General features: G+C 40.7%; 1 protein-coding gene across 1 annotated transcript in view; it reads left to right on the top strand.

Annotated features, from left to right (window-relative positions):
• Window positions 1-12,917, top strand: part of COL4A5 (collagen, type IV, alpha 5) — a gene marked incomplete at its 5' end in the record, with an annotated part of 54,263 nt that overhangs the window by 33,967 nt on the left and 7,379 nt on the right. Inside the window, 10 exons of the mRNA XM_010136614.1 lie at window positions 1,016-1,114; window positions 2,084-2,173; window positions 2,753-2,892; window positions 3,750-3,876; window positions 4,551-4,631; window positions 5,165-5,263; window positions 5,832-5,882; window positions 6,641-6,826; window positions 9,594-9,602; window positions 11,837-11,845. Coding sequence (XP_010134916.1) covers window positions 1,016-1,114; window positions 2,084-2,173; window positions 2,753-2,892; window positions 3,750-3,876; window positions 4,551-4,631; window positions 5,165-5,263; window positions 5,832-5,882; window positions 6,641-6,826; window positions 9,594-9,602; window positions 11,837-11,845 — 891 coding nt within the window. The remainder of the gene's footprint in view (window positions 1-1,015; window positions 1,115-2,083; window positions 2,174-2,752; window positions 2,893-3,749; window positions 3,877-4,550; window positions 4,632-5,164; window positions 5,264-5,831; window positions 5,883-6,640; window positions 6,827-9,593; window positions 9,603-11,836; window positions 11,846-12,917) is intronic.

Raw genomic sequence — 12,917 nt, 5'->3', positions numbered from 1 at the left:
ATTCAGACTTCTGGGTGTTATTCCGAAGCATGATGAGAAGTGGTTGCCATGGTTGCTGTGCTGGCTGCATTCCTGTTCTCTCGAAGGTCCTTGGGCCTTTGCCTTGTAGGATGGAATCGCACAGGTCATCTGCTCATGCATCGCCTCAGATTTTCCCTTTGGGTATCTCTGTAAGCTTACCCTCCCCAGGGTGAAATGTCATCTCTGTGTGTGTTTCTACTTGGGAAGCTGGCAGCCTGGAAGGTTTTCTCAGTTCGCTCATGTCTGTTTTCTCTCTCACTTGCTGCCTTCCCCCTCCTCCCCCACCAAGGGTTCTGATATTTCCTTTGAGCTCTGATTTAGTCTTGAGAAGAGTAAAAACATTCTACCCTACAGAGAACCAAAATGCTTTTCTCTGCTATTGGCCCAGCCACTATTGTGCCGATTTATCTGTTGTATTAATTTCTGTGAAGCCTAGGTAGGACCCTAAGACACCTACCTTTCTTCTTTTCCATTTTTTACCCTCTCTGTTAAGTAAGAACTTATCAGAGCAGATGTAACTATGCCCACAGGGCAGCACAAAGTTATTGTGTGACAACGACCACATAGAATTTGTAAAAAATCTGCTAAAACACCTGCTTTACTTTTTATAATGTATCAGTCCCAAAGTGCTTCTGGTGTAGCAATGTAATTAAACATGTATATAAATAATCTAGATGAATATAGAGAGGTTGCATGGAGTCTGCTCACCCAAAAAGACAGTCCTTTCTGAATGAGGTATAAAGGTGTTAGTCATGAAGTTACTATTATCTCTGTTTATGTTGTTCCTGTTCTGTAGTAAGTTTAAACTTTCCAGAAGCAGTATTTTGTGATCTGTGATACTTCTTTTTGCTAAACTAGGTAGAATTATATTTGCCGAAGAAAAATCTGTATTTGTATTTTTATTCATATAGCTACATCTGATCTCTTAAGGAAAAAGAAAACACACAGTAGTAGTGATAGTAATAATACTAAAATGTATCTTTTTTTCTTTGAGGTATTCCTGGTTTATCAGGACAGAAAGGTTATCAAGGTCTCCCAGGTGACCCAGGCCCTCCGGGTCTCAGTGGCCCCCCAGGGGTGCCAGGATTGCCAGGTATGTCCACAAGGCCTGAGATGGACAGTTTGGATGTGTAAACATTTGCACACGCCTTTTATCACAAGGGACCGGGCTGTGAATCCAGGTATATCTAAGCAAAGCCTAGGGATTTGCACTTAAAGCTGCAGCATGGTTTGAGGACATTTAAAATCATCGTGCAAACAGCATGCTTGGAGCTCTTTCCTTCTAACAGACCCCAAAGCAGTTTTAAGCTGATCCCACTGAGGATTAGGATAGCTTTCAGGACGACCGGAAAAGGGCTTGCTGCTTGAGCAAGCAACACAACTGCAGGATCTGTCACCGGGAGTTGTCTGCTGCATCAGTCAAGTTCTTCTGTTGGGAGTCATTATACTCACACTTTGCAAATGGCCCAGGGAATGCCTTGCAAAGGCTGGCTGGGTGTCACATCTTTGCTTTAAAGAACGACAAGGATCAAGAAAACAAATTCTGCTTTGCACTGCTTCTTCCTACAGCTGTACCAGTTTACCTGAAATCTTGAATCTGTGCTCACTAAGTCTAATATAGGTCTTGTTCTAAATATCTTGTTGGGCTTGGGAATTTTTTTTTAATCCAGGACTCAGACTAGTTTGAGCATTGTAGGCCACACTTAATTCTGTAACAGAAGCTACTGAATACCTATTGCAGATGAGAGAGATGTTCATTCTGCAGAACAGCTCATGAGAGGCCGGGTGACAGCACTACTAAATTATTTCAGATGGTTACTGAATCATGGACCGAGATTTGACCGAATTTGAGACTAATCTTCAAAACAGAGAAGCTGCCCTGATCGAATCTTGGCTCGGAACACAGTCTTTCGCTACAAGAGGCCTTCACAATACGAGGCCTAAAGAAACTCCAAATCTATTGCCTTTGTAATGAGATGACAACCATATTCATATGAGAATGGATGAGTATCAGAAACTTTTAATTATTGCCATTAGTTAACTAAAAATACAACTTTCCTAGGCATCAAGGGAGACACGGGGCTTCCTGGGCAGCCAGGACCAATAGGACCTCCGGGGTTAAAAGGAGCCATGGGAGAGATGGGCCTTCCAGGTTAGTTTCTGTGCTTGTATTTTACTTCATTTTGGTCACTGTTTTCCTTTTATGCAGCACAAAAGTGTATCTGCTTATGTGCAGTAACTAATATATTTTAAGTGGCAGTGTAGAAGAGGAATACGTAAAGCCCTACACACGTATTTGAAATAGTACGTAAGGAATTGGAAATGCCCATTAAAACAGAAAATGCAAAAAGCAAATATATTGTAAATAGGTATTATCTTAAAACGCTTACGAAAGGGGAAGAGAGTGAATTCTATAATGTGGAATTATTACCAAAACAACAACAACAAAAAATTCCACGGGATTCTAAGATTAAGTTGTGCCTAGATACTACTACGAGGTGTTTGCATGAGTAATTTAGGGAAAAAAAAGGCTTAGAAATGTCATGTAAAAAGCCATGAGAGTTTTTTTAGATAATTATTTTAGTTTGTTTTTAAAAATAAAAAACACTTTAGGTATTCAAAGCCAGCCAGTCAATTTGTTACTCCTTTCTAGTTCCGTTGCTGTAATTTGAGTGACTTCTCTAAACCACTGCAGTTTTATTTATATTTATAAAACTCCTCTTTTGGACAGGTCCCCCAGGGGTTAAAGGCAGCCAAGGAATAGCAGGACGTCCAGGGCAGCCTGGGCCTGCAGGATTTCCTGGACTGAAAGGGGAGAAAGGTGACCCTGGGCTTTCCGGCATCGGTATTCCCGGTCTCCCTGGACCAAAGGTACGCTTCAGTAGAAGATTCCATGAGGAAATTGGATTCTGTGTTAACATTTTTTAACTAACTTTATTTATATTGGGTATAACTGTAAATATGGATATAAATGTTAATAGCAAGCAGGGTTGACTGCAGTTTGTTCTTGCCAGGTGGGAGCAAATATTTCTAATTTTAAAGGTGAAAATATTTATATATAATTTAATCTGGTTAGAGGAGAAGATTGTTTACCAGCCCTTTCAAGCTGGGATCAGTTAGTGGCCTCATCTGCACTGTGATACCCACTGACATTTTGATGTTGGTAGGGATTTGTCTGCATTTAAGAATAAATTTTGAAGGAGTTGATGTATCATGATTACTGCTGCTTAGAATTGTTAAGTCCATTCAAAACATTTGCACTAACATTTACCCATGTCATCCTTACTGTCTTCCACAAAAAGTAACAGAAAGACCTATGGAATATCTAGCAGCCTTCACTGATGCCTTACAATTGATGTTAAGCTGCAGTTAATTTCTCAAAAACATTGTATGATTAAAGGTCCACAGAGGTTTTTTTTTTCCTGCATTATCATGGGGTAAAAATCTGTTGTCTCTTCTGTAAGAAGAGAGAACACTTTGTTCTTTGAGGTAGGCCAGTTCTGAGGAAAAGCCATGATACTCTATACAAAATTGTAGGGGAAAACTTAATCTTTATGGTTGCTATTTCCAATTAATTTTTTGTGAGATGGTTAACATTAACTGGTTATAAGGAGAAGTGTTACACGATATAATGGTCACCTTTTAGTGATGGTAAGTCTGGGGACATACAGGAAGGGCTTATCCACCTTACAAAGACAGGGCTCTTATTTCTGCTGCGTGTTTTCTAGGGTGATCCTGGTTTGCCTGGATATCCGGGTAGTCTGGGCAGTAAAGGTATAGCTGGAAGTCCTGGTTTGCCTGGATTTCCAGGCAGTCCAGGTGCAAAAGGAGAACCAGGTCTTCCTGGATTCCCAGGTAATTCTGAACAGGTGGGGGTTTTCATTTTCCCTCTTGTCTGTATTGCTATATACATCTAAACACGGTGGGTAATTGGAGGTGGGGGGCTTGCAGCTTGCAAAGGTTCTAGCAATCTGCTGCTTCTAAGCTTTGCGCTGTTGGAATTGTCACTGCAAGAGTAAGTGTGTGAAAGCATCACTTAAGAGTGACTCTGACATCGTTCCTCTGCTCTGAGGGGATGTAGCAGTTGTGTCAGCTAGTGCTCTCCACTCCCCACAGCAATCAGACTCTCACCTCTTCTGACCCGCCAAATACCTGTGTTTGGCTCCATGTTTTCCCTTCATGTATCAGTCATCAGAAAAACTGAGCTTTTTTTAGCACTTATGTTGTAAAGAGAAATCTGACTGTGACACCTGTCTCTAAAATGGTAATTTCCTACCTGACTCACTGTATCCTTGGCCACAGGCACTCAACAGTTAGACAATTAGGACCGTTGTGCTAGTATGTTTTGTTTCTGTATGTTCTTTGCTTTATAATTCATCTCCTTGGGCAGCTGTAAATCTGCAAAATGAGCATAAATACAGATAGAGTTAGTTCATTTATTACTCAGGGCATCTCAGATTATTACATTTCAACATCTGCTGAAAAGCCAGTTTTGTGCATAATCTGATTGAAATGCTGGTGCTTTACAGGAACACCAGGAATTCCAGGACCAAAAGGTATTGAGGGGCCTCCGGGTAATCCTGGCCTGCCTGGACCACCTGGGCCAGTAGGTGAGCATAAGCAGCAAAGGTCAGCTGCTTCTGTGGAAAACAACACAGGAAGCCACTTCCTCTTTTCTTATCTTTTTTATGATGAAAACAAACACCATTGCACACACTTAGTTCACTGACATTAAACAGAAAAGAAAAGTTTAAACTTTTTCTTGATGGCTTGTGTCTGCTGCCGGAGCTATTGAAACAAGTTGTTAACTGTTTCGGTGTTTACCAGCTTTGTGTATGTGAAGTACTCCAGTGGTCTAACCTGTTTTCATAGGAGCAAAATTCTGATTTATCCTAAAGGGGAGCATTATATTATTTTTAGCAAACGCTGACTGATTAAAAAGTAACAGAACTAAAAGTCTTTTCTAAATTGTCAGGGGAGATAGAGCGGGACAGAAAGAAAGGTTTTAATTTTAGAAATGTTTACAACCTTGTGAATTTGTTACTGCATTGTCAAACCTTCAGATTCAGATGGGGATGGGCGTTCCTTGGTTTTTATTGCAGGTTCGGCGTTACTGTGCTCATGTGTTCTATCCCCCTTTTAGGTGATATTGGCCGTCCTGGTTCTCCTGGTCCTTCAGGAGAGAAGGGACAGCCTGGTCGAGATGGTATACCTGGACCAGCTGGTCAGAAGGGTGAACCAGGTTAGGTATCCTTCCTGTTTGCTTTCCCCTCTTCTCTCTGCGTTGTGCTGTTCTGCTTTCTCTATTCTAGTTTTCCTATAACTGCCCCAGCACCTTCAAAGCTGCTCCTGTGGTTCCTCCCAGCTGCTGAATGGTTCACAAAGGGTGCTGTCACACTGCCAGTGAAGCACAGGACAAGAATTCAATCAGCTCCTAGATTTTTATTACCTGACTCCAACACCAGCCCTGTTACTCTATTCCACAGTAGCTGTATTGCTTCAACTCAGTTACAGAACGGGTAAACGGTGTAATGTCTGCATTAAAGATAGAACCCCAACTGAAAATGCAAATGTATTGACTCTCAAAGAGCATCTAGTGAATGGATGGAAATACCTATGAAAGTTACATATGCATTTTGATACAAAAGCTCTAGCATTGGTGTAGACTGGTGAGTGAATGAGAGTCCAAGTAGGCTTAAGGACTCAGGGATTTAGACAAACTGCACGTTGATTGTTCTCAGCCTCCTATTTCTGTTTCTGGAGACATGAAAGCTAAATAGTCATTATTAACTGAACCTATTTATTTTCAGGTCTACCAGGTTTTGGACGCCCAGGACCTCCAGGACTTCCAGGATTGTCAGGTAAAATTTCTCTGTTGTTCTTTGTTAAATGGTCATACATCAAAAAAAAAAAAAGGGCAGCTTGTTGTATGTTCTGCAATAAACAAGTGCCATAATGACAACTAAAATAACTTTTCTTCCCCTCAGCAGACATTTTTCAATTAACCATAGTAATAAAACCACTCTTTACTGACTACTGAATTTTCTAGCTTGGCGATTATGCAGCCAGGATAAATCCATGCAGGATAATAGTCTACTGCATTATGTGGAACTTTGCTGATTTGTCTCATAAATAAAGCATTTGTACAACTGATGACAAAGGAAGCTGCTTGCTACACTTTGAAAAGCAGCTTCTCAACCTAAGTTACATTACTTTCCAGTAGCATTACAGCTTGTGAATTCCTCCAGCTTATTAGAAAACTTTGCAAGTATGTCTTCCAGCAGTGTCTCAAAAACTTAACATTGGCAGATTCCTTCATAGAAAACATTGCTTATAGGGTGACAAACTCAGAGGACATTTATGACTTACAGCATCACTGAGTAGCAAAGTGAGACTTCGTAAGACCTTCTAGCACATCAGAAGGTGTAGCACTTCCTTCTGCAAGAAGTATTAGCTCTAACTTTTTTCTGAATGTTAGACCAATGTCTCACTGTACAGACAAGGTGAGTTGTAACGAGATTTGCACCTTCTGTGGGAGAGAAATGGCTCTGCAAGTTGACGTTTGGCTTTCTTTGCTTAATGTAACAGCATTTATAAACATGGCTGTTTGCTTTTACAGGGCAAAAAGGAGAAGTGGGGTTACCTGGCCCACCGGGGCCGCCTGGACTTCCGGGTCTGAAGGGAGAACCAGGTTTCCAAGGATTCCCTGGTCTACAGGGTCCACCAGGTCCACCAGGATTACCAGGGCCACCTCTGGAAGGTCCTAAAGGTAGCCCTGGCCCACCAGGTGTTCCAGGAAGGCCAGGTAAGGCGTGACCCGCATCTGAACATCTGCTGTTACTTTCATATTTTGCTGGTAGGTTATCAGCCTTTAAACTTTCTCAATTTATTTGGATGGATATGGTCAAGCCTCATGGCATAGGTCTTAATGTTGGCAGGCAACCAGAGGATTTTATTGCCAAAAGTAACAGTTTCTCAAAATAAAACAGCCTCAGTTGCTATTAATTTCTGATACCTGGCAGCAAAAATCTAAGGCGTTGTTACACGGGAGATTCTCCGCATGCTGTCACAGTAATCATCTAGCAAGCACGATACCGCCTTTTGAACATCTGATACCTTTGCAGTATTGTCACATGATCGGCAAATGTCATCGCGCACAAAAACCCAAAAGTAACAAAACCCCCATCATTTTCAGAGCCATGAAAATCAAATTCACGCTAGAATCACAGCATGATCCAATCGGATAGCTGCCTCTTCATCTGCGTGTCATGTAACCTCAGCCATTGCTCCATTGTGTCACGTGGCTCCCATGGACTCAGTGTACCATCATGCGTGTTCATCTTTCCATTCCATGTTTGCATTTGGTTCTTGCACCAACTAATTCTGGGAATGAGAAAACCACTCTACTGAGTTAACATTGCTGAGCAACTCCCTGGTGTGTATGAGGATTTGATTTGTATGTTGTGTCATAGAATGTTTATTTGTGTTTAGATACTGCTCCTGAAAAACCTCCCTTTAATGAACCTGGCACAAGCTTTCTGCTGTGTCTCGAGTCCAGAAGTACTTTGCCACCAATAAGACTCATCTCACTTAACATGCTCAATTCTCTCCTTAGAGGGGAGTACTTTCAAACTAAGCTGCTGGTTGATTACAGGAGGGGGTTTTTTGCATATTAGTAGAGAAGTAGTATTTTTTTTATTGCCCTCAAACTCTGACCTCTGATTTTTCTGTTACTCAGATTTGTTTGTGGCTAGTTAGGTTTGAGTAGTCCATTTGTAAAATAGCAGCTACACACAGATTGTTCATTTTTGGCTATCAAAGGAGAGTTCAGCTTTGCAGTAAACACTTGGGAAGTCTTTACATTCGCTTTTTCCTCTTGCTTGCTTCTGATACAGGAGGCAATTCCACTGAAAAACTTTTTTAGAATGGAATTTTATCAAAATATTTTTACTAGAACTGGAATTAATACTTGATTACTCAGTGGCGATATGAGCTTTTCTCTCGTGCAGAGTAGGTTATGAACTCCTCTATCCTAACTGCATTTAAAAATGAGTCGTCATGAACAACATTTGCTTTTAATTTGTAATAGCTTAGAACTGGGGTACTGTTTGCCAGTATAATGAGGTTTTCTTTTAGTCTCAGTAAAAATACTTGAATTGTGTTGTATCCTAAACCTGCTTTTTATGTGACTGGTGTGGAACAACGCAGTGGGTCAGTAATTCACAGCCACTCACAGTTTCTTCCCGGTTCCCTATTTGGTTGTTGGAAAGAGGAGTGCATGCCTTCCACCTTTCTCCTGGAGGAACTTCTGCCCTGCTGGCCCCAGGGGCTCTAACCAGTCAGGGGAGCATCTCTGCAGCAAGCTGGTAGTCCTAACTTGCTTTCCACTTTTTGTGTGGCCTTGTCCTCTTCAGCCTAGTTGCTCACCAGCAGGTAGGAGTATGGGATAAGTAACGCCAGCTCTGCTCACTGTGGTTAGAGTCGCAGCTGGGGCAAGTGGGAGAAGGCGCAAAGGGGCAAGAGATAGTGGGATGCTGGGCTTGGGCTTTAATTTAAGAGTGCCCAAATAAGACATCCTAGATGTCAGGACCTTCCAAAGATAATTTTTCTATTTGTAGAGTGGTTCAGCAATTAAAACCTAGGCACAGGAAGCTGATTGGTCCGTAAGATCACAGGCTTTCATTTTTGAGAGGATATCTCCAAACTCAAAAAACCCAGCTAAGCAGCTCCTGATGTACAGTAAAACTACCAACTGCAATTCTATGCTCTGGTGTTTTTATGAAGCTTCTCATCCTGTTCACACCTCTCCGCATAAATCACGTGCGGACTGACTCTCACCAGCGGGGGAGGCAGAGGAATGGCAGGACTCGTTTTATGAGCATTGGCAAGAGGGAAGCGGCCAGTGAGGTTTTGCTCAGCCATGTTCTCTCTCTTTCTCTTATTTCCATTTTTGTTGCATGTAATGTATAAAGTGAAGCATTTGTTTTGCTCAGTTATGCATGGACTAACGTGGATAAACCAAACTATTATTGCAGTTCTGGTACAATCAGCACTCCAGCCTTTGTTTCAAATGATAACACAGGCTATTGCTGGAACGCTGATTTTGTAACATTTCAGCATAAGGCACTTAGTCATAAAAGCAGTTGTGTGGCTGTCAAATTACCCCCCTTCTGGGGACATAAATACAACCAGAAGCTGCAAGCGTATACTTCTGGGTATATTCTAAGATTAGTAAAAGTGATGAAGTCAAGCCTGATGTGCCTCTCTGACTTCAGTTGAGTTGCTCCTAAAACAAATATTGATGGATGGTGTTGGCACAGATTTATTAATTGATTATAAAATTAAACCAATTTCTAAGGCACACAACAATCCTGTTACTCCACACGTCTATTTTTGTTGCTATGAATAATAATAGTTTGGTGTCTTGCATACGGTATGTAAAGGAATATTGAGCTAAATCTAAAAAAGAAGGTTTAGTTGAATATATTAGCTTGTTGATATGTCCAACAATTTTGATGTTTTTCCCCTTGTTCTAATGATGACCTTGGTGAACTCTGACCCCCTACTCCCAGGTCCCTCAGGTTAGCCCCTTAACTCCAAAATAATAACTTTGCATGGAAATGAATATGTATACTTTTGTAGTGTCTAAATGTAGATATGCCAAGTCATTTTTCAGACATACCTTTTAATTTGTGGTAGAAAAGGAAAGATTGGTGTTGGCTTTCAGATCTTTCTTCCATGTTGTTGTAGGACTGGCACTGCAAGGACATAGTGTTGCTCTTTCCATGGTGGAAGGTCACGTGGATCCAAATTTGCAAGGCTTTTAGAAAGTGTCCCCAGCTGTGAAAGCTGTTTTAGCATGTTTATTCTTGGTGCAGTTGAAAACAATATATGCTTGGTTTTATCTTTTTTAAGAAAGTTTATTGTGCTGTCCTCCTTTGCTGTATAATTGTGTTTTGCAGCTTGGACAAGTGACAGTATTCATTTTGGTAACACCTGCTACTGTTGGTTTTGGACGCTCTCAAAAGACTTAAATAAATTGGATGCTGCTTTTATACCAACAGACGCTGTTGGTATAGAAGTTACACGAAGTAACAGTGATGCTTCACGTTCCCAAATTGGAGCATTGTAACTTTCCCTTGTTCTGCTTCACCAGCACATTTAACGGAGACGAGGAAAGCTCTTCCGTTAACGTGTATTTAATGAAAATGAAGCATATAGCCCTTCCCTCCCTAATGCTCGGGCAGTGGAACAGGGCTGGTAGGAACATGGCCATTTTCACAATTTTACCGCAATTTTAGCCTATCAGCACGTACCACAAGCCAGCTCTTGGGAAGATTTTTAATGGCTGTGTCTAGATGGAAAATGATTTGGTGTATCTCTAATAACAACGGTGTCTTTAGGTTTTGCTATGATGACTTCCAGGGAGCAACAAACTGTCATGAAAATTCGATAAAGGAGTACATTTCAGTTTTTAGAGTGCTGTCCTAAGCACCGTGAGGCAGCAAATGTGGTAGCCCCTGATGTCTGAATCCTAGTTTTATGCAGTCATGTAAAAAAAAAAAAATAAACGTGGTTTTAGCTTTTAATTAAACTGTGGTCACAGGAGCACAAACCACGCTTTGAGAGAGCTACCACCATGAGAGGAACTGAGCAATTGCTTCATGTTTTGTTCCACTCTGTGACTGTGCTCAGCCAGAACTGAATAATCAACAAGTATAGGACAGATTTCTAAATCATAGCAAAACTTAGCTAACTGTGAATATAGTTTATAAGTACTTAACAGTAACAATGAAATGTCCATGTCGCTATTTTTAACACCTGTATTACAGTTAGTATTTAAAATAATTTACCAAATATGTAAGAAATAATGCACTGAGGTAAACTTGACGTGTATTTATTTATCATAGTTTTTAGCTGCAAATTGCATGGTGATATGTTGCTATATTTAAATCATTTCCCTGACATGAAAGATGCAAATGGCACAGGAGCTAAAATATGCATTAATTCAGGAGCATGGTAGCATTACCTTTTGAAAGAGGCCACTTGAATGATTTTCTAAGGATGTTATCGCATGCCATTCTCCATAATAACCTTAAACAGGTAAATTAGCATCTTGGGGTATTTTTATCAACAAAAAACAATGCCAACAAGAAAGACAACAAATTCTACATTTGGAACTTCTGCTGTATTTTTGCTTAGCCCTGTTGATCCACATCAATCCCGCTTACCATTTGGAAGAGGATGTAAGCCTACCTTTCAGTCTATTCACTCGCTATTCACAGATAGTTGAGGCTCATAACTGATTAGTGGTGATAAGCCCTTCTGTTAATCACGCTTCCCCGCTGCCCAGTGCAGAATTTTGCTCAAGAGTAAGTTGTCTTTCACAGTTTACCTGCGTATTTGCGGAGCTCCGAGCCCTGTGATGCTGAATATTGTCAGTGAAATGGTTACGTAGTCAAACCCCATTGTGAGCAGGACTAACCAGTCACAGGCCTCAGCTGTAATGTTAAAGCAATAACACATTCTTCAGTAAAGCTTTAAGTTTGCTGTTAAAGTGTCAAATTAGCCTTAGCAGAGCCTAGTCACCAGAATAACTTGTATCTGAAAAGACATACCGTTGTGTATTCATGTGTGGTTTTATGCATGCATGTGGATGGACTGTAAATACAAAATATGCTGGTGAGATGGGTTGTTGTGTAGTGTATATGCTGTCACTTGTACTATTTCTAACTAGTAATCTTGTTTTGTACTGTGTGATGTCTGACCCTTCTAACATCGATCATTGGGCTTTGGTGAACTCTGATCCTTCCAGGTCCTCCAGGTTAGACTCTTAACTCGGTCAATTTATTTTACTGCATTGCACTTGATGTAAGAGAAATGGATGTTTTCCTGTAATGCTGTGATTATCTTTTTAAGGACTGTGGTTACCCTGCAGATGGTATGTGTTTGATTAACAAGCCTCAGATGGTAACCCGTTGTTATTTGCATGTGTACAGACTAGACCAGTTTTAAGCGCAAAATGAACACAAAATCCTTGCATGATGGGATGTTTTCTGTCGCTGAAACTGCTACGGGATGTATGAAATCTGGTACAAAATTGCTGTTGCTTTAAAAAGAATAGTTTTGGAAGGAATTCTATACTCAGATTTGCATGCAGAAATACGGCTCATCAAATTTACCCTGTGAATATGGACTATGAGTATGTCAAAGGAGATGTTAAATCATTCGACGTTGCAGAAGAATTGAAAACCCAGCACACTGATACATGTTATTGGATTTGTTGTACTACAGGGGAGAATGTCATAGCACTGTCTTGCAGAGAGATCCTTTTGTTAACCAGTTATGAGACTGAACTTGTCAAATGTCATTCACTGTTGCTGCACTTGCTTATGGTTTGTTTTGCCACAAACTGATATTTGTTACCTTCTATTTAGATGATGGTATAAAGCTGGGGGTCTCATCTGTCAGTTCTACTTAAGTTTTTTTTAAATCCATTGCTTCACTTGGGATTAATGTGGCTGTAGCTAAGGGAAAACAATTAAAGACCAGCCCACTTCTTCTAAAGGATTTGCACAGCGTAATTCTATTAAAGATCGATCAGTTGGAGGGAGAGTCATTCAACACAACAAAGTTTCTGCAACTCAGGTTATTATTTAGGCAAGAGAGAATGATGGGCTTCCTGCTGCCCAGCAGTCCATAGACAGTATTCCTGGGCTTCTCAATAGGTATGTCCAATTCCAACAGCAAAGAAGCAGCAGCATTTTACGTTACTGAGACTGGCTTTCAAAAGGAATTCAGTCTGTTAAGACAGCGCTTAAGAGATGGTGAATGTAATGCATGTCAGCAGAGGGGATATTTGTACCATCTAATTTTGGGTTTCTTGGCTCCTGCTG

This window comes from Buceros rhinoceros, unplaced genomic scaffold, assembly GCF_000710305.1.
Source record: "Buceros rhinoceros silvestris isolate BGI_N320 unplaced genomic scaffold, ASM71030v1 scaffold285, whole genome shotgun sequence".
Taxonomy (NCBI): Eukaryota; Metazoa; Chordata; class Aves; order Bucerotiformes; family Bucerotidae; genus Buceros; species Buceros rhinoceros.
The sequence above is the reverse complement of the archived record's forward strand: the minus strand, read 5'-3'. Positions and strand labels throughout refer to the sequence as shown.